Genomic DNA, 24,520 nt, shown 5'->3' with positions numbered 1-24,520 from the left:
AATTATTTACATCAGTGTTTATAGCTTGGCTAGTTTTCAACTGTGACCAGGCAATGTATGGAGCACAGATGAAGGGACAGTTGAAAGAAATCCAGGTTTCTGATTTTTTGCAGAATTTGCATCTTCTGAACTTGTGAACTTATTATGTTTCTTTTGGAATTTTTTTACCCCAGGGTACATTTATTTCCTCCAGGATTCATCTCTATATTCTTCTAGCCGTACTTTTCTATTATCTGAAGCATATTAAGTTTTAACCATATGCAGTCTTTCTGTAGCAAACTTGCTATGTCTCTTGCTATGTTACCCAAGCAGAAGGACTATCCAGTATGTGCACAAGTCATTAGCTAACCCATGTTCAGATATCACAAGATCATAGAGTTAGATGGGGCCCAGTGAATCATCTTTTGCAGCAGTTTTCAAACTATATGCCTTCAGGAAATACTCTTGGTATCAGCTGATCAGCCAGCAATGAATGTCCAGGTGTTGAAGTAGATACACAGTATGTTGTAAGGCGTCTTCCAGTCTTCATGCTTAGGAACGTCAATTAAGTTTAGCAGCAGTTTAAAACCATAGTCTTCATTTGAGTGGTTATGACAAGGATAGCCAATGTGGTACCCTCCATATCTTGTGGACTGCAATGCCCATCTTGCATGACCATTGGTCATGCTGGCTGGGCCTGAGGGAAATTGTAGTCCACCAAATATGGCGGATGCCACATTGATATTTTATTGTGTTTTTAATATTATGTTGGGAGTTGCCCAGAGTAGTTGGGGCAACCCAGTAAGATGGGTGGCATATAAATAATAAAATAATAATATCTATTATTAACCTACATTTGAGGATAATGAACACTGCCTATTCTTTCTGTATCTTTTCAACATTTCCGATGTGCTAGGATTCTTCTTCTCCACTATACCAACCCATCTTCTTTCCTCTGGGCAAATCATAAGCAGTCCTTTTATCTTTCCTATCTTACTGCAACAAAAAAAATCACCTTCTAGACATTTTCTGATCTTTTGTATCTCCTCTGGCATTATTCTCGTCAACCTCCTTCTTGCACTGTGGTGTATTCTCCTCAACTGGCCTGGACTGAAAAAGCCATGACCCTTCCTGTGATCAGAGCAAGCCCCGGACTGAACTGGACAAGATTCAGATATGTGTGGTTTTTTTGCCACAAGATAGGGGGGAAAGAAAGAGGAAAGAAACCTTGTTCTAAACCAAGGTGGAATTTGGCTTGGTGACTCCTTCTTTAGTGAATGTTCAAAATATGGTCACAGTCAATGTTAACATGTGGCTGCTGAAAACCACACGTGAATTGTATGATTGCCTGTTTGTGGCTACATTCACGCAGCAGTTTATTCCATTTCCCCAAAGTTCCCTTAACTGCTCATTTCCCCATTATACACAAGCTGTCACATGGCATGAAATAAAGCAGAATATAGTGCAAGTTTAGCATTCATTTCCATGTTATTTGCCAGTGTTCCTTCCCTCCCCTCCCCGGAAGCACCTAACAGGAAATGGGCACCAAAGATGGACTATATTCTGCTATAATTCTGGAAGTGGCTTTTATATTGTGTGAAATCTGAAATATAATGCAGGAATTAACGGTTAGGTAGACACCAGGGAAACAGGACAAACTGGCATGTGAATGCACCTGCATCTATGCTAACTCTACATGTCCTGCTTTTTACACATGCACAAATGACTACTTAGATAGCTGTCAACATCCACTCAACCATCCCCGACATTTCAAACATTCACAGAAACTGAATTCTTGTGAAATGGTTGATGGTCACAAAATTTAAGGCATTCATGTAACACATTCGCTGTAAACTGTTGGAGACTGTGGGAACCTGAATGTTGTTTTAGATAAGCACTGTGAACTATTAGAGAACCTGGAAACAAACAGCGATCAACAACTTCAGTTAAGCATCTTGGGTAAAGGAGCTTGTTCTCTTAAGGAGGCCACATTAATATGTAATCCATGCACACTCCTTTTCACTCAGCCTGATTTCTGACAAGTTTGAAAGTGCCTGTCATATGCTGTAATTTCTTTCCCTCTCCGGTAAACAAGATGCGTTATTTGTCGGAAGTCTCTCTCTTTCTCTTCCTCTCTTTTAGTGCCATCATTTCCTCGCCATTTTTAATTTGCTGTGACTATTAAATGCTGACACCCCTTGCTCCAAAAAAAATGTGTTTTATTTACAGGGCACAGCTTATGGAAGTGCTCCTGTTCCTTCTCGCAGGCAATTATGTGAGTCTCTTAAATTCTGCTCTGTGTTGTAAAGATGACTATATGTGTTCATGTGCTGTATAGCATGGCATGCTGATAGAGATGACACACCCCAAGGTCAATATGCAACCAGCAGTGTTGCATATTGCCTGTAACGTGTTTGTAGCTAACAACACACCTTTCTTTCCTTATTTGGTCTGTCCTTCGTCCAGCGCAGCTGTCATTGAGGGAAACCCCTGTGCTCCATAGAGCTGTGATGAAAGTTGGAAAAACTCCACGATGACTCAAAGTCTGAAGAAAGATGCTTGTTGGGCTTGAGCCGTCATGCATTCTGTTGAAGCTGGTGCATGTCTCGGTCTCTACCACCGTACAAAACTGAGGCTAGTTAAGGACCTTGTTTCTAGCTTATTGTTAAATTTTCCTGTCCAATTACCCTCAGTCAGGCAGGCAAAATCTAAAACAACTTGTTAGGTCTTTTTTATTATTATTTTAAAATGCAGTTTTAAGCAGCTTCCAGTCAAGGCTACACCACCTTGGCTGCTGTGGGGCCGTTGCTTCCGATTAACCTGCAGAGAGCACCTGAGAAATCTCAGGAGGTTGCAATAATAAGCTACCTACTCCGTACAAAAAGGTAGAATTTTGCAAGATCACAGAATTAGTTTTTCAGTTCTAATGGCAGTGCAGAGTGAGCTACCTTCCAACCAACCTGCTTGTCTTAAGATCAGTGTGTTACAAATGAGATCGGTGTAGGTTAAATATGCAGAACCTCCAAAGGTAGTCTGACTTTTAGAACTTTTTCTTTTTCCATTTTCCAAATCCCACTTCTGCTTCTTTCTTCCTCCCTTCCTCCCGCCCTTTCTCTCTTTGCCTTTCCCCATTAGCGTGTCCATTTGCGGGGCATCCATTCTGTTCCACATGCACATAATATGCTACAGCAGTGCACTGCATCAATTATGGTTATTGCACAATGCATCACAGCGATGAATGCCAATTTGCCAATTCATCATCACATGACATTGCTGGCTTCTTCACCAAGCGCAGTCCAGTTGAAACAATGCTTCTGTTTCATTGTTGCCAGTCTTGTTGCTTGCATCACATTCACCGAGGCTGATAATATGGATCAATTGGGGTAAAAAAAGTGCTTAATAACATTTGTCTGCTGATACGGGTCTTGTGAAAACAGAAAGAATGTAATCTGTGTGATGACGGTCTCTCCCTTGTGACACTATGGGAAGAGTTTGACTTTGCTAGATGGAATTACGGCTCCTGAGAAAGGATGGAAGGATTAACTGTGCTATTATTAATGAAGGTAGAAGGAGATGAGGAATTACTCCTCGTTAAGACTCTGCTTTCTGAATGCCTGGATTAATTAAAGGAGAGGAGCTTTCAGTGAGGCGGTTGATGGGAACAAGATGTCCTCAAGGTGGAGATGGAGGAATTTAATAAGAGCTGGATTTTGAGATGTCGACACGCTTTTCATCCAAAGCAAACACGCCTGTCTAGATCTTGACACAGGATTTCATGGTCTTCAAAATTATTGGTAGATGCATCCGTGAGAATTCTCTTCACCTGATATTTCCTCTAGTGGAATGATGCCACTATTGTATCTTTACTTCCAGTAAACATGCAACCTCCTTGGTTCTGAGAAGATTATACAGTGAATGACGGTAGCTCAGAGCAAAGCTCTTGAGAGATGCTGCGAGTCAGCTCCAACCAGCCTTTCCCAGCCTGTTTTAGACTACTATTATTAATAAGAGTTTTGTGGCTTTTAGCTGGGCTCTATCAATAATTTTATCACATATACTGCTTAGAGGGTCCAGTGATTAAATGGTCTGAATCGATATTTCTAAATGAGCAAATATGCTTTCCATCAGCCCTGTCTACTGGCTATGCTGGCTGGGGCTGATGCGAGTTACAGTCCAAGACATCTGGAGGGCACCTGGTGCAGGTAATACTAAACTAGAAGGAGCAATGGTCTGGCTCATCGTGCTTCCTATGATCTGGTGGATCCTATGGTCATTAGTGAACACAATGAAAGAGCCAGTACTTGTAGGGATGCAGAAATTGCAGTCTGAGGGGCACTGACTCAATCTCTAGGTCACTTATACATGCAAAAGAAATACAATGGTACCTCTGGTTAAGAACCTAATTCATTCCGGAGGTCCGTTCTTAACCTGAAACTGTTCTTAACCTGAGGTACCACTTTAGCTAATGGGGCCTCCCACTGCTGCCGTGCAATTTCTGTTCTCATCCTGAAGCAAAGTTCTTAACCCGAGGTACTATTTCTGGGTTAGCGGAGTCTGTAACCTGAAGCGTCCGTAACCTGAAGCATCTGTAACCCGAGGTACCACTGTAAAGTTGAAGATTTGTGGCCCAAAAAGCTGTTATAATCCATTATAACAGCTTTTTGGGCCACAAATCTTCAACTTTACAGTGTAAGCAAACTGGCACTGAACTGATACTCCAGGTCATCCAGGAAATCTCTTGTGTTGTTTATTTACTGGTGCCTTCCTCCTATGTGCTTTGAGTAAAAAAGCAGGCCTGTACATGCTCAGTTACACAAAAGGAGCATTTGGCAAAGTTTTGCTGAGCTTGTTGTCTGTCACTGGGACAGATATCTTTGGATATGTCAGAAAGAGTGTTCCTGGAATTATGAGTACTTGCTGGTGGTTTTAATTACCTGAACTTGTTTGTAAATGGTATAGCAAAAGGAGCTTCTGTAGTTCACTGGCCTAATGATTTTTCCAAGGGAGAAATGGTGGTGTCTTTCTCTATATTGCCTCATTTTATTGTGGGTCTTATCCTTGCACTTCCCAAGCTCTTTGCTCTGATCCTCAAAATATGTAGGCTCTTTATGTTTGAAACCTGCTGGTGGATACAGGCTCAGAGGTTATATTCCTTTGACTGAGATACGGCATTCAAAATAGGTTCTGGTACTAAGACCTGCTGAGCTCTGGTCCTTGAGTCAAATTTTGTCCTTCAGCACTGATGCCAGACAGAATTTAGTAACTGCTCCAGAAAACACTTAACCTGGGAATAAACTAAAATTAATGAGACTTACTTTTGAATAGATGTGCATAAGAATGTGCACGATATCATGCTTCTGACCTGTTCCTTTAGTCCACCATGCTTGATATTTTATGTAAACCACTTTAGAGAACTGTCAGGACAAAAAACCCCGTGCAAAAATGTTGTAAATAAATGAGGCACGCTTTTAAATTTTGGTCTGCAGGAACTTTTTCTGCTGTCACCTTAAGACTGAACAGACTGCAGGCAGGGCTAAACTCTGCCCTCTCCCAGCCAGAAACATCTATTTCCCTGTTTTTAATTACATTCAGCCAGAGGAAAGACTTCTGTTTAACACAAAAGCTCACATGTCACATTGTAAACTTTCACCCCGGTAAGTGCAGATGTCTAGATCAGAATTTATTAACGAAACAGAGTAGTCTTTCAGTCTCTCATTCAGCCTTAAAAGGATGGTTGTATGAGGTGTCTTAGAGGACTTTTTAAAAACTTACATTTGGAGACCGATATATCTGAGCAAATGTTTTCTGTACGTATGAATTAATCCAGGACTGAGGATCTGAGGGTAAGGGAGAGGGGCCTCCATCTTATTCCTTTTAAAAGTTGGTTGGTACATAATGCATGTGTGTGACTGACTAAGAAAATACTTCTTCACAGAGTGCACAGTTAAACTATGGAATTTGCTCCTACAAGAAATACTAGTGGCCACCAACTTGGGCGGCTTAAAAGGAGGATTAGACAGATTCGTGGAGAACGAGGCTAACTGTAGCTGGTAACCTTGATGGCTGTGTTCCATCTCAACTGCTCGAAATAAGATGTTTTGGAATACCAGTTCCTGGAAACTGCAGGTGGAGAGAATGTTTTTGTATTCAGGTCCACCTCCCATGGTTCCCATCTGCATCTAGCTGTCCACTGTGACAGCAGGAGGCTCAACTAGATGGACCACTGGCCCGATCCAGCAGGCTTGTCTTAATGTTCTAATGTACTTCAGAACAAACTGAACATGGAGAAAGAATAGAAAGAGCATATGAAGAATTATATGCCTTTCCATATAAAGGGTAGATGGGATTTCTATAATACAATTGATTTTCGACAGAATCATTTTTTTTCTGAAAACTTCTATAGTGGGTGGGTGCTTTTTTTTAAAGTGTTTTTGTGTGTCATGTAATGTGATACACTGACAACCAGCAGTCAATTCTGAACCCTTTTCAGGTTGTGATGCAGATTCCAAGGCTAGACCTTGCTCAAATGTTGACCCGGAGGGTGTTTCCTTTAGTCCAGGGTACCTGGAGTAATTTGGAAAAGCTAGGCTCTGGAATTCAGCAGGGCTCAGGAAGAAGGTTCTGTGCTGCTGGGAGCAGAAGTCCAGGTTCCTTATATGCATAATGGGCAGGACTGTTTCATCCAAAGGCTTCTTACTGCCTTCTAATGACTGAGGGCAAATATGTACACCCTGTTTTTCCCTATCATGGTAGGTCAATAGACTATGTCTTAACCTCAGATCTGGTGGTTCCATGTTCAGATCCTCAAAAGGGGAGTAAATAGATTTCAGCAAGAATCATAATTTGGAAAGTTTGAATTCCAGCATTATCTATTCCTTAAATCCATAAGAAGATATTTTTCTGTAGAACCTTTTGGAGTTTATTTTTTCCTTTAGAATTTGCATGGGGGGATAGATTGTGGGTTTATGCTAGAGAGCAAGAAACGTGGTTCTACACATGTCTACTAGGAAATAAGTCTCGCTGGGACTGACTTCTGGTTAAGTCAGTACAGGTACCCCCCCCCCCCAACTTACATGGGAGTTATGTTCTGCCCCCACAAATGAAAATCTCCTAATTTGGGAGTACCCTCAAAACACTCTGTAAACACCCTCTCTGCCACTGTTTCTCCAATCCAGTCCAAAGATTCTGTACCCTCAAATATCCACAACTAGAATAGAAACTTGGGGGCTGGATGGAGGACACATAGAGAAGTGGCTGCTGCTGCAATATCACATGCATCAGCTGTTAAGATGGGGAGGCTGAGCAGCCTAAAGAAAGCCCCGCTGCGCCTCCCGTCTCTTCAGGGCTTCTTCTGTCCTCACTGATGTCCTCTTCAGGCTCTGGGGAGAATCTCCTCGTGAGCCACAAGGACTCTCCAGTTCTTTCCCACCATTTCCAGGTTTGAATGGAATTATTTATATAGTTCCCTGCATATAAGCGGTTGCACGTGAGTCAATCATACGCAACTGGGGGCGAAACGCCTGTATAGGGTTGCAATCTCAATGGCGTTTTTAATTGTCGGTTCCGAAACTTGGGATATGTGGGAAGCTTTTAATTAGGATAAGGATTGGCTATGTCTCCAAGCTGAAAAAAATTAATTTCCAAGTGTTTTTGTTCTTCCATGCTCCCACAGAAATCAAAGGATATTTTGCCATTAATTTGGAGCATGGTCTCTTATCTTCCTTATAGTGGGCTAAATATATAGATGCCTCTAATTCTTCTCCCAGTGGTTGTGGTGTTCTTTCTTGTTTCCATGGAAACTGCTATTAGCAGAATGAAAGTTTTAAAAACAGCATTCATTCTAAAACACTGGAAACATACGTGAGAGAGTACCTGAAACTGACTTAGAGCTCATTTGTAAAAAGTCATGCCATGTACCTTCTGTCGGATCTTTGGCGTGTATATTTGGTTTTGTTCATTATCTTATTGCTTTGGTTTTTAAATCCCTCTTATTAGTCCTAGAGGCAGGCTAATTTAAAAATACAATTGTGTTGTATTCATCAAACAGATTTTCATTTAGCGCTTCATGCTTCTTAAAATTAAATTTCCCCAGAAAAATCAATGATTCGTATGAAGGGAAGAGACAATATTCGTTAACCCGTGCAGTATCAGATTCTTTTTCCCTGCCCCTTCCTGGTAATTGTTGAACAAGTTTCTCTGTCAATCGAAACGGAAGTAGGAATGGGATTTAGAATCTGCCAGCCGAGTTCTGCATTCTCACTGCTCTTTCTGTTTCCATGGAGACAGATATTGCCTGGGTGAAAATGAAGTAACCCTCATGAAGGAGTCCTAAACAATTTGAGGAGGGTGAAACAAATGTCCTCTAGACTTTGATAGAAGAGCACAAACCCAATCACTTCAACCCAGTCATTACATTCACTTCCTTCTAAAACTTCTGAACCATCATGTTTAGTATTATGAAGAACGTAGACCAGAATTCAAAGCGCCATGTGCAGTGTTCCGTAAACAAACCACAGCTTTTCACAGCTTTTCTCTGTGGAAGTTCTCCTTTACCCCCTGAAAAGCCTCCTCAGTGTATGGAGGAATTCTGTTGCAGAATCCCACAAGGTACAAGGAACCAATGTCAGAAATAACAATAACACACCACCTCATCTGTATGCCAAACTGATTTGTGCATGGGCCTCCATGGATCTTAGCTTACAAAGATTTGTCCCTTTCCGGTGGGAATTCACTTGTTAGTTGAAACTGTGATGATTATTAAAATGCAAATATTTGTTTCATTACGTCTCATGAATAAATCAGTGTTTCTCAGGCCTGTCCACCTTCAGGAGACACTAGCTGCATTGACTCAAATTCATGGCCAGCCCGGTCTCTGCCAAGGGGTAGCAAGAGATTCCATGGGTCCCTGCATGTAACCAGGGTTGTGTTTCCATTTGGAAATCAAGGCACCAAGAAGCATGGTTTATTTTACACATATTTATACCTGAAGCCTTCAGTAGAGGGAGTGCAGAACATTATATCCCAGGAGGGTCTCTCATTGCTTCTCTCACAGCTTCAGAAAGCTTGGGCCCAAAGCGGCAGCCAGTCTTGGTGCTGCCAGAGCCGCATGGAATTCTGCCTACTTCCTTTTCCTTTTCCCCAGCAGCTTTTGAAGAAAACAACTGCTCCCTTTCTGCTTTCAGCATCCCCACTTTGTCTTTGTATCCTCAGTTTCAAAAGCGTCCTGTAAAAGGCACTGTTTAAAGTGCTTTTGCTGCACACAAATATTTTCAAATTAAATTACATCATTATTGTGTAAACACAAGGTAATGCAGTTCCTTTACCAACATGCTCCACTGCAGTCATCACCAGTCTGTAACCTCCAGTTGTTTGGACTACAGCTTGCATCAGTCTCAGCTAGCATGGCTGATGGGATTTGCAGCCCAAAACATCTGGAAGGAACAAGGTTGGCAAAGGCTGTTGTACTGTATGGGGAGGTGTGCAGTAAATTAAATCCATACTTCCGTGAAACTAGCTAAGGAATTCCCTTTGTGTGCATTCCCCCCATCAGTCAAGTTTTTTCTAGGTAAGTAAAATTGTTAACTACAGTGCAGAAACAGAGGAGGTACTTTCTAGGCAATTTCTGGGATTCCTTAATATTATGCACAAAGAAATGTCAGCTAGGGAGTAATCTAAAAGCAGCTGTTTTTGAATAACACGGGAGGTATACCTAAGCAGCACAAAATCAATATGACTTAATACCTAGCTTTGCCGGGATTGTGCCCCCAATGTTCATTGCCTGCCTTCTTTGGAAATCTTAATATCTCATCGTGCAAAATTGTGCACATTTACTGCAAGTCTAATAATACATGGCTTGCTCTAAATCTTCGTTTTGAAAATGTTTCTGGGTGTCAGGCAAAATAGAGAGAATTGACTGAAATTATCCTTGGAGCTTCTGCATTCCTGGAGCTTGTGTATATGGGAGCATGAAGGAATATGTGAAATTGTCTACTTCGTGGGGAGTATTTTTGTTGTTGTTTTCACATAGATCCACAAGACAGTAACTTCACTGACTCCTCTCCAAAGCAACCTTGAAGTGCTTGCAGTCCTTGTAAGGAGGATCTGTGGACAAACATATTGCCTTGCTAAAACTCAAACCGAAATATAGCCAGTAGATGAAATGTCCAGTGGTTATTCCAAAACAACCTCATGCATAATAGTGTGATGTTCTGATAGTGTGATATTTGGAACAAGTGAAGGACCATCTCATTTATTCTTCAGATGGATAGTTTGAAATGTTTTCATTTCCTTGGCCATGTGGCAGAGATATACCTTCCCCAACCAGCCCTTGCCGATCTTGTACCTTCCAGATGCTTACTGCCCAGAATTGTACTGTCTGGAACTGTTGGGGGTTGTGATCTAAAACATCTGGAAGGTGCCAGACTGGCAAAGGCATTTTTAAATAACTGATAGCTGCTGATTTATTTATTTTTAACTGTGATTCTCCAATATTATTTTGTTTTCCCTTTTTGTTTCATAAGTCATCTTGGGGCTCCATTGAAAACGAAAGGTGAGATGTGTTGGATAAAGCACCTTAGAAATGATGTTTAATCATGTAAATAGCTGGTGCTTTGTTGACAACCTTCCTTTGATTCAGGCAGGAGTACATGTAGTTTGCGTAACAATGAGCCTATATAAGCAGCAAAGTATGTGAATTTCAATGTAGCCCTTTTAGAACGAGGATGGAAGTCATGTTTAGAACACCAGAAGGCACCTGGAACCCTGTGTACTGTCATTGGGAAAAAGCTGCTGGTGCTCTTCCGTCATTGAGAAAAAATTATAGGGGGAAAATCCTAACACAGATACAAGGAGAAACCTCCAGTTGTGAAACTTTATGAAATTCAATCAGGGAAAATGAAGCATTAGCTTGTTCCCGCTGTGATAAAGTTTCTATGAGACTAGAGGGACTGTGTGGATTGTGATTGAAGCTATCTGTGCTTTCAGTGAAAAATACTTCAGAGCTGAGCCCAAAATCTCTCCCAGTGCAAGTCTGCAGCTTTATTCAAGAGCTGTGAAAGGGTCCCCCTTATCTGTAGAAAAAACTGATTTAATGGCCCCATTTAATGGTATAGGTGGTGTGGAAAATGTTGTGATGATGACCTCCCCCCCCCCCCCCAGCTGCACCATGCCATAGGGAGTGCAGTAAGCAATGTGTAGCTGCTCTCTAATTCTGCTTTGTAACAGTGCCAAGAGGCCAATCAGATATGGCCATGTGGCAGAGTGACAAAGCCAGTTCAGAGAAACAAAAGAAAACATTGCCTCACTCTTATTTGGATTTATGTCACCATCACATAGTCAATCAAGTATTGCTGTGAGATTGCATCTAAAGGCCAAATGAGAGCTGTGATCCCTGCCCTTGTTCAGCAGCTTGCAGTATGCAGCTCAGGAAAATAATAATAATAATAATATTTTTTTATTTATACCCCGCCCTCCTCAGCCAAGACCGGGCTCAGGGTGGCTAACACCGAATATAAATACAGTAAAAAGATTAAAAACAAAACAAACAAACAAACAGTTGATTAAAATATAAATTAGAGTACTGTTTTAAATGCAGCTTTTAAACATTAGCTTTTAAATGAAAGCTAATGTTAGGTACAGTAGCAGTGGGGAGAATATTTGTGAAATGCAGCAGCCATGAGCAAAGAAAGGGAAAACAAGATAAGAAAAGTGTGTGCGTCCCTGTGCGTGTGTCTTCATGTGTGTGCATAATTTTTTTAGGTTTTTGAAGCCCTTGGCTGCCCACCATGCGTGAGTTGCATTTTACTTCATATATCTCAGGTTTTCAGCCCTAATCTAACATGATCAAGAAATGCAACCCCAGAGGTGGGTCGTTCAAATGAAGCAGTGAAGCTGTGTAGATAGGCGTTGAATCTGAATCACACCGGATCCCATATAATTCTATGGCACAGGGTGCAGGCACTGGGGCTAGTGGGCAAGAGGCAAAACCTCTTTCTCAACCAAATAACTCCCAGCAAAAACAACCCCTGACATAGGAACCTGCCATTGGCCCCTCTAGTTCAGTACTGTCCATACTGGCTCACCAGGGTTTCATACAGGGGTCTGCCATAATAATAATAATAATAATAATAATAATAATAATAATAATAATAATTTATTTATACCCCGCCCATCTGGCTGGGTTTGCCCAGCCACTCTGGACGGCATCCAACAAAACACTAAAATGCCATAACCTATTAAACATTAAAAGCTTCCCTAAAGAGGGCTGCCTTCAGATGTCTTCTAAAAGTTTGGTAGCTATTTTTCTCTTTGACATCTGGTGGGAGGGCGTTACACAGGGCGGGTGCCACTGCTGAGAAGGCCCTCTGCCTGGTTCCCTGTAGCTTGGCTTCTTGCAGCAAGGGAACCACCAGAAGGCCCTCGGCGCTGGACCTCAGTGTCCGGGCAGAATGATGGAGGTGGAGACGCTCCTTCAGGTATACTGGACCAAGGCCATGTATTGAACATGGGACCTTCTGATGCAAATCAGTCATTCTACCACTGAGCCATGGCCCTTCCTCCTGGACTCAGCTCAACCCACCAACACCAATGTTTGCTGAACACGTTGTTCTTTCCCCTGTGAGATAATGAACGACATCCACTTCACTCCAGTGAAGGACAGCAGCTGAATAGTAAAACTTGCATTGTGAACTGGCAGTGGGTATTTACTGACAAGTATGCCCTGTAGGTTAGGCAGCTGGTATTCATCTCAATCTATATGACATTTAGATTTTAGGGTGACAGATGTGTGTATTTTTGGTTGCAATGCATGAGCTTCTTCTCATTTTTTTCTTATTAAAAAGTGACAAAATTTCAGCACAGATCAGGAAAATATATATGATGCACAATTTTGCAGTCAATTTCTTGTTTCCTTTTGCAATGTCTTAAACACAGTGAAGAAAATAGAGCAGAAACCACCGTCTCAAGCGAGCTGGGTTGAAGTTCATAGACTGTTAAATGGGTCCTGAACCTTCTTGAACCTTACTTTTTTCTAAGCAAGGCAAGCAAATGCAAACATTAGAACTCTGTTTGATCCAACCTGGGAGTATTATATATTACATCAGTTTTCCTGTTTTATAAATATTACTATCTCTAGTAGGCACAATTGCATAAAAATGTAAGATAGATATATTTAAATATGCATGTACCACAGAGATGGATAAATGTTTATGACCAGTACCAGATATTACAGAGCATTCAAAAGTGCATTACTATGCAATCAAATGTGCAACAGTCTTTGATGTGAGGGAATAGCAAATCTGTGTAAAGTGAATGTCCTGTCAATATAAGAGAGTGAAATTCCAATGCTATTTCTGCCCTTCATGCTGGTTCAGCTGCCTCTTATTGTCTACAATAAAACAGCAATAAAATAAGCAATAAACTAGCTGTGTGTCTTTGACATGAACAGCAATGGTGTATAAAGCAAGCCCATGCTGTCAGTGGTAATATAAAGAAAGCCCAATTGCAAATCTGTTCCCCCCATTTTTTTATTTTTTTAAATTTGCCCTTCATGCTCCTGAACTGCAGCATATTGTGAAGGATATCCTCTTCTCAGCATGTAATGAAATGCATACAGAACCCTGAGAGGCATGATGTTTATTTTCTTCTTTTTCTGGACTTGAGACAAAGGAGTTTAGATCAGGACAGCCATCTGTATTGTAAGACAGTGGTTGTCTGGGCATTTTAATAAAGAGCCAGCCAATGGCCTTTTGCTTTTGTTCCATCCTTTATCAGTAGGTCTTGACCCTTGGCCTGGAAATGAAACTACAGTTGTTGCCACCAGCACTGTTTTGAATTCTAGTAGTTAAGATTAATGGAACTCTGTCTTTTAGACAATGGTCCTGGGTCTAGCTCCAGTCATTATTTTAAAGGGTGTTTCTGTGGGACAAGGCACACACACACACACACACACACACACACACACAAATGTAGATGGAGACTAGGGATGGAAGTATCTGAGAAGTTAAGCTTTTCTCATTTAAGTTCAGTTTGCCAACATTTCCACATTGCATTTAAAAAGTATGCATTTATCCGAATACACCACATTTTAATTCAATTTTTCTTAAACTACATTTCTCAAAGCAACTTTCTCTAATATAATGCATTTTTAGTGTTTCACTCATATATTAACATTTTGATGCACACATTTAAGGCAATTTTATATGTTTTTGTGGAGGGGGCAAGTTGTAAAACTGCATCACAGAATTCAGGGAAGTATGAATTTTGAAAGCTAGCTGTGTTTCGGTTTGAATGATCCTTCGGGAACTGCAAACCAAATATCTTTCTTATTCCTAATGGAGATACACTTTTGGAATTGTCCTTGACATGTTTATCCAGTCCTGCACAATGCAGTGCAGATAGACCTGGGGTGGCCAACGTTTTGGGGACCATGGGGACATTTCCAAAGTGGAGAAACTGTGCCGGGCTTCCTGTGCATGCTGCAGCTATTCCTACGTCTCAACCTTGCACACACTTATGTTCAAACTTTCCCCCTCACCAGCAATTCGGTTTGGAAAAAGCCTTGTGTTGTCTGCAATTCAAGTGAATTTCAGCAGATAAACCTGTTGGGTACCAAGGAAGATATCTGCAAGTGCATGTCTGCTTGTGGGTGCCAGCATTCACACTCAGGATGGCCATACTGTGTGTCCATGGTGTCCTTCTGCATACCAGTTGCTGGAAACTGCAAGAGAGGCGAGTGCTCTTGTGCTTGGGTACCGTTTGTGCGCCTTCCACAGGTTGACCACTGTGAGTGTAGGATGCTGTACTATATGCATACCTTCCAACATGTTCTGACCCAAAACCTGGAAGCATATCTTCCAGGCTGCACTCCTGGACGAGTCATGTGACCTGTGTGAGATTATGGCTCTGAAAAAGAGTCTATAAGATCCACTCTCTAACAATGTGCTTTGTGACTTTTTGCAGCCATTATTCCTAAAATCATCTACTCCCTTGGCACTTTCCCCCCTTTCTCAAACTTGAAAGGACGTTGCTCATGCCTTATACATTTTTTTCCTAAGCCATTGCTGTGTGCTGACACACATGCTAGAACACATTAAAATAAATTTTAATACCTTTTGCTGTGAATTAATGTGCACAGGATAGCCATAATTATTGCACAGGGTATAATTACAGGATAGCCATATTATTGCACAGGATAGCCATAATTACTTTAAATGGTGTTTATAAATGGAGTTTATGCAGGTGTAAAATTTGGCATACTGTATTATTTTTCCTCCTATGGCAAAATGCATGACAAAAACGTAAGGTTTCTTTTCATAATTCCACCTGATGCTTGTGGACTGTTAGCATCTGGTCAAGAACAAAAGTTCTAGGTCTACCTCTGCTTCTCATACTCATTTGCTTTTCTGAAATACTGTCTGGTCATCTCTTCCTGTAACACTTCACAGATTTTGGATGTACGATTTCACATTAGTAGGCAGTAGTTGGGGGGAAAGGGGAAATTAGGCTAATGATATTGTTGCCTAATGGACTGGAAGGTCATGGAAGAATAATAGATGGTTTTTCAAAAAAAAGGGTGGGGGGAAGAGAAAGCTTAATTGCATATTTATTGAGTAAAACAGAATGGACTCCTCAGAGCTGTTACACTCTATCAAGTATGGGATATATGGTTTAACAACCTGCCTCATTAAGGAATTGTGCAGTAGGTAGAAATGATGGCTCTGGAGCCCTTGCTGACAATGGATATTTGTTTTATGACTGGAATGCTAAGGCTAGGAGACAAAAGAAGCTTAAATTTCTTAATTTATCTTGGACACATATTGTCTTTTTATTGCCTTTGAGCAAAGAATGTGAGGATTCAGAAATGACAGTGCCATATGGAATCCATGTAAGGAGAGACCTCTTTTTAACTGAACACAGCTCCAGGTCAGTGCTATTTTTCTAGAAAAAGAGGTGCCAGAATTCACCATGAACGGCTCACTTGTTCTGTTATAATGGCAATGGTGCCCACCTGAAAGGCATCGGAACTGAGTTCCGGCGAGTTCTGGCTTCTGTACCCTGAAGAGCAGGGTGGTGAATCTTGGGCCTGGCTGACAATCGCAGTCCTCTAGACCTTTCTAACTGGTCCTCATGATTCTCTGAAGGCCACACCCTCACTCCCAGGTCACACTCTTCATGAGCTCAGAACCACATCCTCCTTGAGTGTTTTTGTCTGGCTGAGGTGTCTATTTGAATTGTGATAATGCCCCTTGTTTGCCTGAATGGAGAGATGTGTATGGAAGTGGGCTAGAATATAGCTTACTGCTAAGTGACATCTCCATTGTACTGGTCAGTATTTCTCTCTGGTCAAACCAACTTTTGCCCCTTCACCTGCTAAGCACTGGCATATGGTCCCAGAAAGTTTTCTATCAAGAAGGTGCCCTTAGGCTAAAAATGACCCTCTTCCCATTTAAGGTCATTGTCCTTCATTTGCTCCACTTTTGTGGCTGCAGAATTACATGTCTATGCCAACTTCTCTAAACTACTCTGTCGTCCGGCCAGTTACTTAATTGTGTTTTAAAGGGTTGCTGAATGATGAACTGGAATGATTTGTCCATCAACTTGCAATTTGGTATGATCTGTTTCTTAATGCTCTTTCCTATCCTAGAGCTGTATAAACCCCTTTCTCATAATAATTCAAGGGGCTGCCGACACAGTCAGCAAATCCAGCTTACTTGCCAAAGCTTCCCACTTGTTGAATCACGCTTACAAACAGCCTTAAAGTGGAACTTTGGATATCTTGTGGATGAACTTTGGATCATATCTCATGAAAAAGCATGTATCTTTGGTGTGAATATATCTTGCATTGTGTGCATATACCAAAGCCAGTATCACCATCTCTTTTTGAGAATTGACAGGATGCTTGGTGCCTCAGCCTTGGGAAAGATCTTTGCCTTAATGATCTTATCCTGCTAGGAAATAACAAGGAAGTAGCATAAAGTGAGTAGGTGGAAACTGCTGGATTTCTTCTTTTGTCAGCTGGAAGTGGCTCATATCTTAGGCAGGATATTGAAAAGGAGATCTTATAGATCAGCATTTTCATCTCTGCGGTTGGTTTGACTTTACTCTGGGCATCCTGCACGAACCTGCCAAAGTGGGGTGGTTGCTCTCTCAATATAAAAAGCAGATTCTTCAGTTACTATGGATTAGAGAGGGCAGAATGGATTAAGAACCTAGAAAGAGATGGTTATTACAGGCTTGCACCATGCTTATAGTTTTGTTAAGTGCTGATCTTGCAAGTGAACATGCGAGCATACAGTGATAAATACTCAATTCATTCTTTAAAAAAATCTTTTTACTAACTTTGTCAATTTATAGAGCACTTAATTACACTTGTCTCTAAGTGGTGATTGTAGTCTCAATACAGTGAAACTAAAAATGAGTTAGAACTATAAAAACAGAGTTCAGCCTTCTGGGAAATGATATATAATGAGCTGAAAAAGGTATTTAAGTATACCTTCACCAAGAAACCAGAGGCCTTCCTCTTGGGTATTGTCGGCCAGGGGGTGTTAAAGAAGGACCGAACATTTTTTATGTATGCAACAACAGCAGCAAGGATACTTATTGCCAAGAACTGGAAGACTCAAGATCTACCCACACTGGAAGAATGGCAGATGCAGCTGATAGACTATATGCAACTGGCAGAGATGACCGGCAGAATCCGAGACCTGGGAGAAGAAAGGATGGAAGAAGATTGGAAGAAATTTAAAACTTATTTACAAAAATATTGTAATTTGATTGAATGTTAAGAAGGATGCTTGATCATAAATAATTGGCCACCACTAAACTAGATTGAAATTAGATGATAAGTGAGATTAAGGAAAAGACAAATCCTTTGGGAGAACTATTAGATCATATTTAAATGAGTGGATATAAGATTGAAAACAAGATGATAATTTGCTTGGAAATTTTTTTTAACAATGTAAGTGGGAGCGGGAGACGTGAGGAAGTCCAAAGGAGTTATGGAATTTTGTGTATGACATAAGCATTGTTGTTTGTTATTTATGCTTTTTTCTTATAAAAATCCTTAATAAATATTTATAATAAAAAATAAAATAGAAACAGAGTTCAATTCCAGAAGCCTGCTGGGATAAAAGTCTTCAGTAAGTGCTGGACATTCTGCAGCAAGAGGGTCAGTCTGATAATAATAATATAATAATAATTTATTATTTATACCCCACCTATCTGGTTGAGTTTCCCCAGCCACTCTGGGCGGCTCCCAATCGAGTGTTAAAAACAATACAGCATTAAATATTAAAAACTTCCCTAAACAGGGCTGCCTTCAGATGTCTTTTAAAAATAGGATAGCTGCTTATTTCCTTGACATCTGATGGGAGGGCATTCCACAGGGCGGGCACCACTACTGAGAAAGCCCTCTGCCTGGTTCCCTGTAACCTCACTTCTCACAATGAGGGAACCATCAGAAGGCCCTCAGCGCTGGCTCTCAGTGTCTGGGCTGAACAATGGGGGTGGAGACACTCCTTCAGGTACACAGGACCGAGGCTGATCTCAACTGGGAGTTCCATATAATTGAGCACACAATACTGAACATGTGACACATGGTAGGTATGAATCAAGCAACTGAACTGTGGGGGAACCACTACCAGTGACTCCCCGGAAACTCTCAGTGAGCAGGGAATATAAGGGATCAGGCGGTCCACGGCGTATCCTGGACCCAGGTTATTAAAGGCCCTGTAAATTATGTATTTATTAAATGTATAAATTGCTTTATCTTGCCCAGGGCAACCTAAAATGACTTACAACTAGGGTTGTCATATTTCATGAAGTGAAAATCCGGACGATCGGCGGCACGACAAAAGTTGTTGAGTTTTTGACCTTTTGGGGGGCAATCACCTGCTCACCTTTCCTCCCCCCCCCCCCCCGCTGGGTGCAGCCGCCGATTGCACTCGTTCTCCCATTGTCACACTGATCACACAACAGGGAAGAGGCGGCAGCAGCTCCTGAGAAGCAGGCTCTGGCAGCTCTAATCTGGCACAGCTATCGAATTCCACCTGGATCTGTCATCAGGAGGCCCTGCCACCAGCTCCTCTAGCTCTCCCAGCGCCGCCGCTACTCACAGACGTCAGACTCTGGAACACCGGAACAGAGCAAGAACAGGAAGCGGCAGCAGCAGCAGCTTCCTTAGTGTCCGCTGCCAGCCTGAGCCAGGAAAGACATGCACAGGTCTGGCAGCAACGCTGGTAGCATGCACGCCTCACCTCCAGCCAAAGCAACTGCTTCCGCTTCCTTTGGGCGGTTAAACCCCCCAAAGCCCAGGTATTTACTATAAACTGCAAAAATCCCCTCCTGGATGGGAATATAGTCCCCCCAAAAGAGGACATGCCCAGGATTTCCACAGACATATGGCAACCCTATTTCAACCAAACATACAGACACACAATTCAGCCTCACAATAGATACAATAGAACACCAAGAGGAAAAAAATTAATATTTTGTTTGTCTGTTTGTTATATACCGCCCTTTATCAAGAGATCCCAGGGTTGTGGACGACATTAAGAACATATTTTATGGAGCACAAAAAAACAGCACCACATAATACAGAGCATAATAATAGGTAAAAGGTAAAGGTAAAGGTACCCCTGCCCGTATGGGCCAGTCTTGACAGACTCTGGGGTTGTGCGCCCATCTCACTCAAGAGGCCAGGGGCCAGCGCTGTCCGGAGACACTTCCGGGTCACGTGGCCAGCGTGACATCGCTGCTCTGGCGAGCCAGAGCCGCACACGGAAACGCCGTTTACCTTCCCGCTGGTAAGCGGTCCCTATTTATCTACTTGCACTCGGAGGTGCTTTCGAACTGCTAGGTTGGCAGGCGCTGGGACCGAGCAGCGGGAGCGCACCCCGCCGCAGGGATTCGAACCGCCGACCTTTCGATCGGCAAGTCCTAGGCGCTGAGGCTTTAACCCACAGCGCCACCTGCGTCCCCAGCATACTAATAAAACGTTAAAGCATCCCACCCACTTCTGAAAGGCCATGGATAGTTAAAGGCCTTTTCAACAATTGCAAACTGATGCAGGAATGTATAATGGTAGCTGCCCAATGATCCTCAGAGCAAGGGCTGCAGATAAATTAATTAAATAAAGAGTGGGGGGGGGATGAGGGCTGGAAAATGAGAAACGGAAATTTACGGATCTACTTATGCCTCTCTCTGAGAGATAGATATGGTGTCCTCTGCAGATATCAGTTCTTTAATAAGGATGTGGTGCACTTTAGTTTTTAGAGTGTGTGTGTGTGTGTGTGTGTGTGTGTGTGTGTGTGTGTTTTAATGAGTTTGTCATCATAGAATTTTATGGATAATCCATAAGGTTTTGTAGCTGGCTGGATCTTGTCATGGGCAACAAGTACCAAATCATTCACAAAAGCAGTTCCATAACTGCTCCATGTTCTGTGCTATTTCCTTGGCTTCTGATGAGCAAGATGATGTATCTTTGGGTTGTAGAAATGGGAGATTATTGCTGTATCATGGTCATTGTAATTGCTGCTCTGGCGTGATGTTTTAACTGAGCTAGTGCCCTAAAGATGAATATTCCTACCCCTCCCAAAAAGGGGTAAAGAAGATCAGAAATATGAAATGCATAGGGAGTTTTGTTTGTTTGTTTTTTAGAAAGGAATATTTGTCCATTACTGGTATAAATGCAACTCATATTTCCACATATATTGAAAAGAGCTTTCCATAAAATGTAAAATAAAATGGAGCTGCTCCGTGTTTTATTGAGTGCTTACTGAATTTTAACCGTGCCACTAAAACATTTCATTTCAAATTTCTAACTCTAAATTCCCTCAGCTAAAATGCAATAGTTCTCAGCTATTGCAAAACAGCCATTCCCCATCTCAGCCACTTCTTTAAAAAGAGAGAGAGAGAGAGAGAGAGAGAGAGAGAGAGAGAGAGAGAGAGAGAGAATGAATACTGGGACCAAGTCTATATTAAAATTCATCCCAGTCCTATTACTGAAGCAGTTTAACAGAAAATCAGGCAAGGAAATTTCTATCTCTTTCTAAATGGGAAAGAGAAAGGAAAGCGGAAAGAAAACGGCTGTGCTGATGCAAAAAGCCTTCATGGTGCTCTCGGTTACTTTCCATCACTCCTCACTCAATTCATTTTAGAGAAGCCAAGAGGGCAAAATCTCTTTAGAAAAAGATGGCCTTTTAGGTGGTGTGGTGGTGGTTAATTTATATTTATCATTTTCTATCATTAATCTATTAATTTATGTTGACAGATTCAGGACACAGAAAAGCAAGTAGAGTGGTACCTTGGCTGTCAAACATAATCCGTTTCAGGAGTCTGTTTGACTCCCGGAACCATTCAAAAACAAAGGTACAGCTCTCGATTGGCCGTTGGAGCTTCCCTGCAGGCAGTCGGAAGCTGTGGAAGCCACATTGGACGTTTGGCTTACAAAGAACGTTCAAAAACCGGAACACTTACTTCTCGGTTTTCAGTGTTCAGGAGCCAAAACATTTGTGTACCAAGGCATTCGAGAACCAAGCTATGACTGAACTTCTTCATGCAGCTTAGAGTTAAACTCCCAGAGAAAGCAGTATCAGACCCTCCAAATGTCCCTATTTTCCAGGGATGTCTCTAATTTTGAGAAGGAGTCCCAGTTTCTGATTTGATCGCAGAATGTCCCACTTTTCCTTAGGATGTCCTTATTTTCATTCAAGGGTATGGAGTTAGCCAACCCCTGGAGCCATAGGAAAGAGTTTTTTTTAAAAAAAAAAAGTTTAAAGTTTTATTGTGTTTTTATGTATGTTGGAACCTACCCAGAGAACTGGGGCAACTAAATAAGGTCTGTGTGTGGGGGTATAAATAGTTAAATTACGGAATGGGACGTCCCTATTTTCATCGGAGGACTGTTGGAGGGTATTCTTTAAAAGAGGATTGGAGCTATTTGTGGAGGATAAGACTATCTATGGTTATGCTCTGCAGTCTGAGGCAGTAACCCTTCTGGGTACCAGTTGCTGGAAAGCACAGGAGGGGAGAGGGCTCTTGAGCTCAGGTTGCAAACTTTCCATGTGCATCAGTGAGAACAGGATGCTGGACTAGATGGGCTCCTCTAATGTTTGTTTACAAAATGGCTTCTAAAGAGTTTACAAGTATGCAATCAATAATTTCCATTCTGGGTTTGTGACAAGAGTTGACATTAAAGGGATAGCTTGTGGAGTTCATCAGGCCTCTTCCATGGGTTGAATGCAAGAGGGATATTGTGGCAGATGAGAACATTGGTGTGCAATGCGAGAAAGCTCCATCTTGCAGCGCTCAGGCCAACTACAGCCCTCCAGGTCTCTAAGTCTGGCCGTCAGGACAGTGCACAGAGCACATCCCATTTTCCAAGGCCACAGCCTCAACAGCCCTACTCTGTTCTAATTCCCTCACAGGGCTGCAATCCCTGTGAAGAGGGATTGTTTGTTAAACCACACTGAACTGCGGCTCTGAGTGAGGAATAGGGATCTCCTTAAAACTCTGGTTTGAACTATGGTGTGAATGTGGCCCTACTGCAAGTGAGTCTCTTTTTTTGTTTGGCAGAGTCATATGCAAAATGCAGTGCAAAGGTTTAATTTGCCAAGAGCAAATGGATTGGGCAGTAAATGCTTGCACCAGCTGCCCAGTCCATGTAATTGCACCCTTCAACAAGTGACATTGCCCATGTCTTTCCCCCACCGCCAACATGGAGATGATCTCAGTATGCCACATGCTAAGTTTCTCCCTGCTAAGTTTCACACCTGCTGGCTTGAAGTCTTCAATGAAAAATGATGACTCCTGCACACTGAATGGTATTGGGAATGACAGAGTCATCATTTTTTAGACTTATCATAAATTCTCACATTATTTTACTGTCAGAGATTGCAGTTGTGAGCTTTTTCCCTGCTCTGTGCCTCCAGGGTTTTCGAAGGTGAGTTTCTGTAAAGAAATGTAAAAGCATAAAAAAGAAAACAGCAGCAGTGTACTTTTCAGTGGCATTAGTTAGCTTCTAAGATACTTTCCTCCTATATGGGGCCAGACAGAGGAGAATGTGTAGGTCAAGATTAGGGACAGGTGAATCTGTCAATTCTTTCACCCTGTTTGTTGTTGTTTTTCACTCTTAAGTTCAGTTCTCCACTTTTTTTTAAGGGGGTGCGGGCTCATGAAAATCCAGCAGTATTTTAGTGAATATACAATTTTGGTATGCAATTTTCCTCAGTAAAATGCATGCTGTGTGTTATTTTCACCGATGTATACATTTTATGCATACTTTACCAACTAAATGCATTTGGGCACAAGACTGGAGAACTGCACTACAAAATTTGGAAGGGTGTCAATTTCAAAGGATGAGTAAAGCTATATGACATCAGGTCAAGCTATTGTTTCACACTTTCCAGTGAATTTTCTAGTCAGAACTTTGATTCTGGGGAAAATCAGTGGTGACTAGTGTCCATTGGGACTGGTAGGGCAGAAGGCAGGGAGACCAACAGCAGGTGGCGCCAAAGCCAAGGGCAGGAGGAGCCAACTAATTCTAGCCTTGTCTCCATCCTCCCTGCTGAGTTCTACTGAGCCTGAGGAGGAGGAAGCTGACAGTCAGTGCCTTGGACTAGTTGTGCTGAAGACAGGAATGCAGGAGGTTGTTGGGGGCAATGCCCCAGTCATCCTGATGGACCAGCCTCCACTGGTAAGAGTGCCAATTCATTGTAATTATGCAACCTGTATTTTTGGCATGTGATTGAATCCCACCCTCAGGATAATGACAGCCAGCACACTGCGCATTCTAATGAGAATAGTAGTTGCCCTACCCTGATCTACCCAACTCACCTTGGGTTGGCATTGGACCCTGTGGGGCCCTGAGGTAGTACTTGGCTGGTATTTATACATAAACTCAACATGAGATTCAGGGCATTACAGACCTGGACTTGTGTGTTGGTGGATTTAAGCTTCTGATGAAGATAATCTTTGTAGGCATTACTGAAGTTTTGTTGTTTTAAGGACAAAAGCTTTAAAACAGATACAGTGTAGCAGGCATTGACTGATGTCTGCAGTAAGTCAGTATCAAGACTGCATAACCCTCAAGGTAGATATTGATTTTCCTTTTTTCTCCACAGACAATATTTCCTTCTTGAAATTGACTCAAAACACGTCAATAGTTGCTTAATATACAGTATTACCAAGTATGCGCTGTTAAGGTATAGATCCCTGAAAGTGTTTGCTATAATTATGCCATATGAGGGAAATATCCTTTATACCATACAGAAGTAAAATTAAAGAAAGGAAAAAAGATAGCTCTTTACTAAAAGTAAATTATTTTGGTGGCCTTGCTAATTGAGAAGAGGCTGATTTTTCTGTCGCTTTGGAAGAGTGTATAGGCTATACATTTCAGAAGAAATTCAAGGCATCTGCTGCTTGACATTTCTGCTGCCTTAGTTCTGATATGTAAATGATAATCTTCAAATCTTCTTTATAATAAGCCAAAGCATCTTATGCTTGGGATAATAACCAGGACTAGTCAAATTGGAATCATGCCTGC

The 24,520-nt window shown here is 41.8% G+C and overlaps 1 protein-coding gene across 5 annotated transcripts in view; it reads left to right on the top strand.

The window, feature by feature from the left end:
- Positions 1 to 24,520, top strand: part of CCSER1 (coiled-coil serine rich protein 1) — a 691,921-nt gene that overhangs the window by 546,430 nt on the left and 120,971 nt on the right. For 3 of the 5 annotated variants that reach the window (XM_083756445.1, XM_083756449.1, XM_083756448.1), the window contains exon 10: positions 2,209 to 2,254. The exons of the other annotated variants lie outside the window; for them this stretch is intronic. In XM_083756445.1, the coding sequence (XP_083612571.1) occupies positions 2,209 to 2,254 (46 nt within the window). The remainder of the gene's footprint in view (positions 1 to 2,208; positions 2,255 to 24,520) is intronic. 5 annotated transcript variants of the gene reach the window in all.

The sequence above is a fragment of the Podarcis gaigeae genome, assembly GCF_964106915.1.
Source record: "Podarcis gaigeae genome assembly, chromosome: 9".
Taxonomy (NCBI): domain Eukaryota; kingdom Metazoa; phylum Chordata; class Lepidosauria; order Squamata; family Lacertidae; genus Podarcis; species Podarcis gaigeae.
The sequence above is the reverse complement of the archived record's forward strand: the minus strand, read 5'-3'. Positions and strand labels throughout refer to the sequence as shown.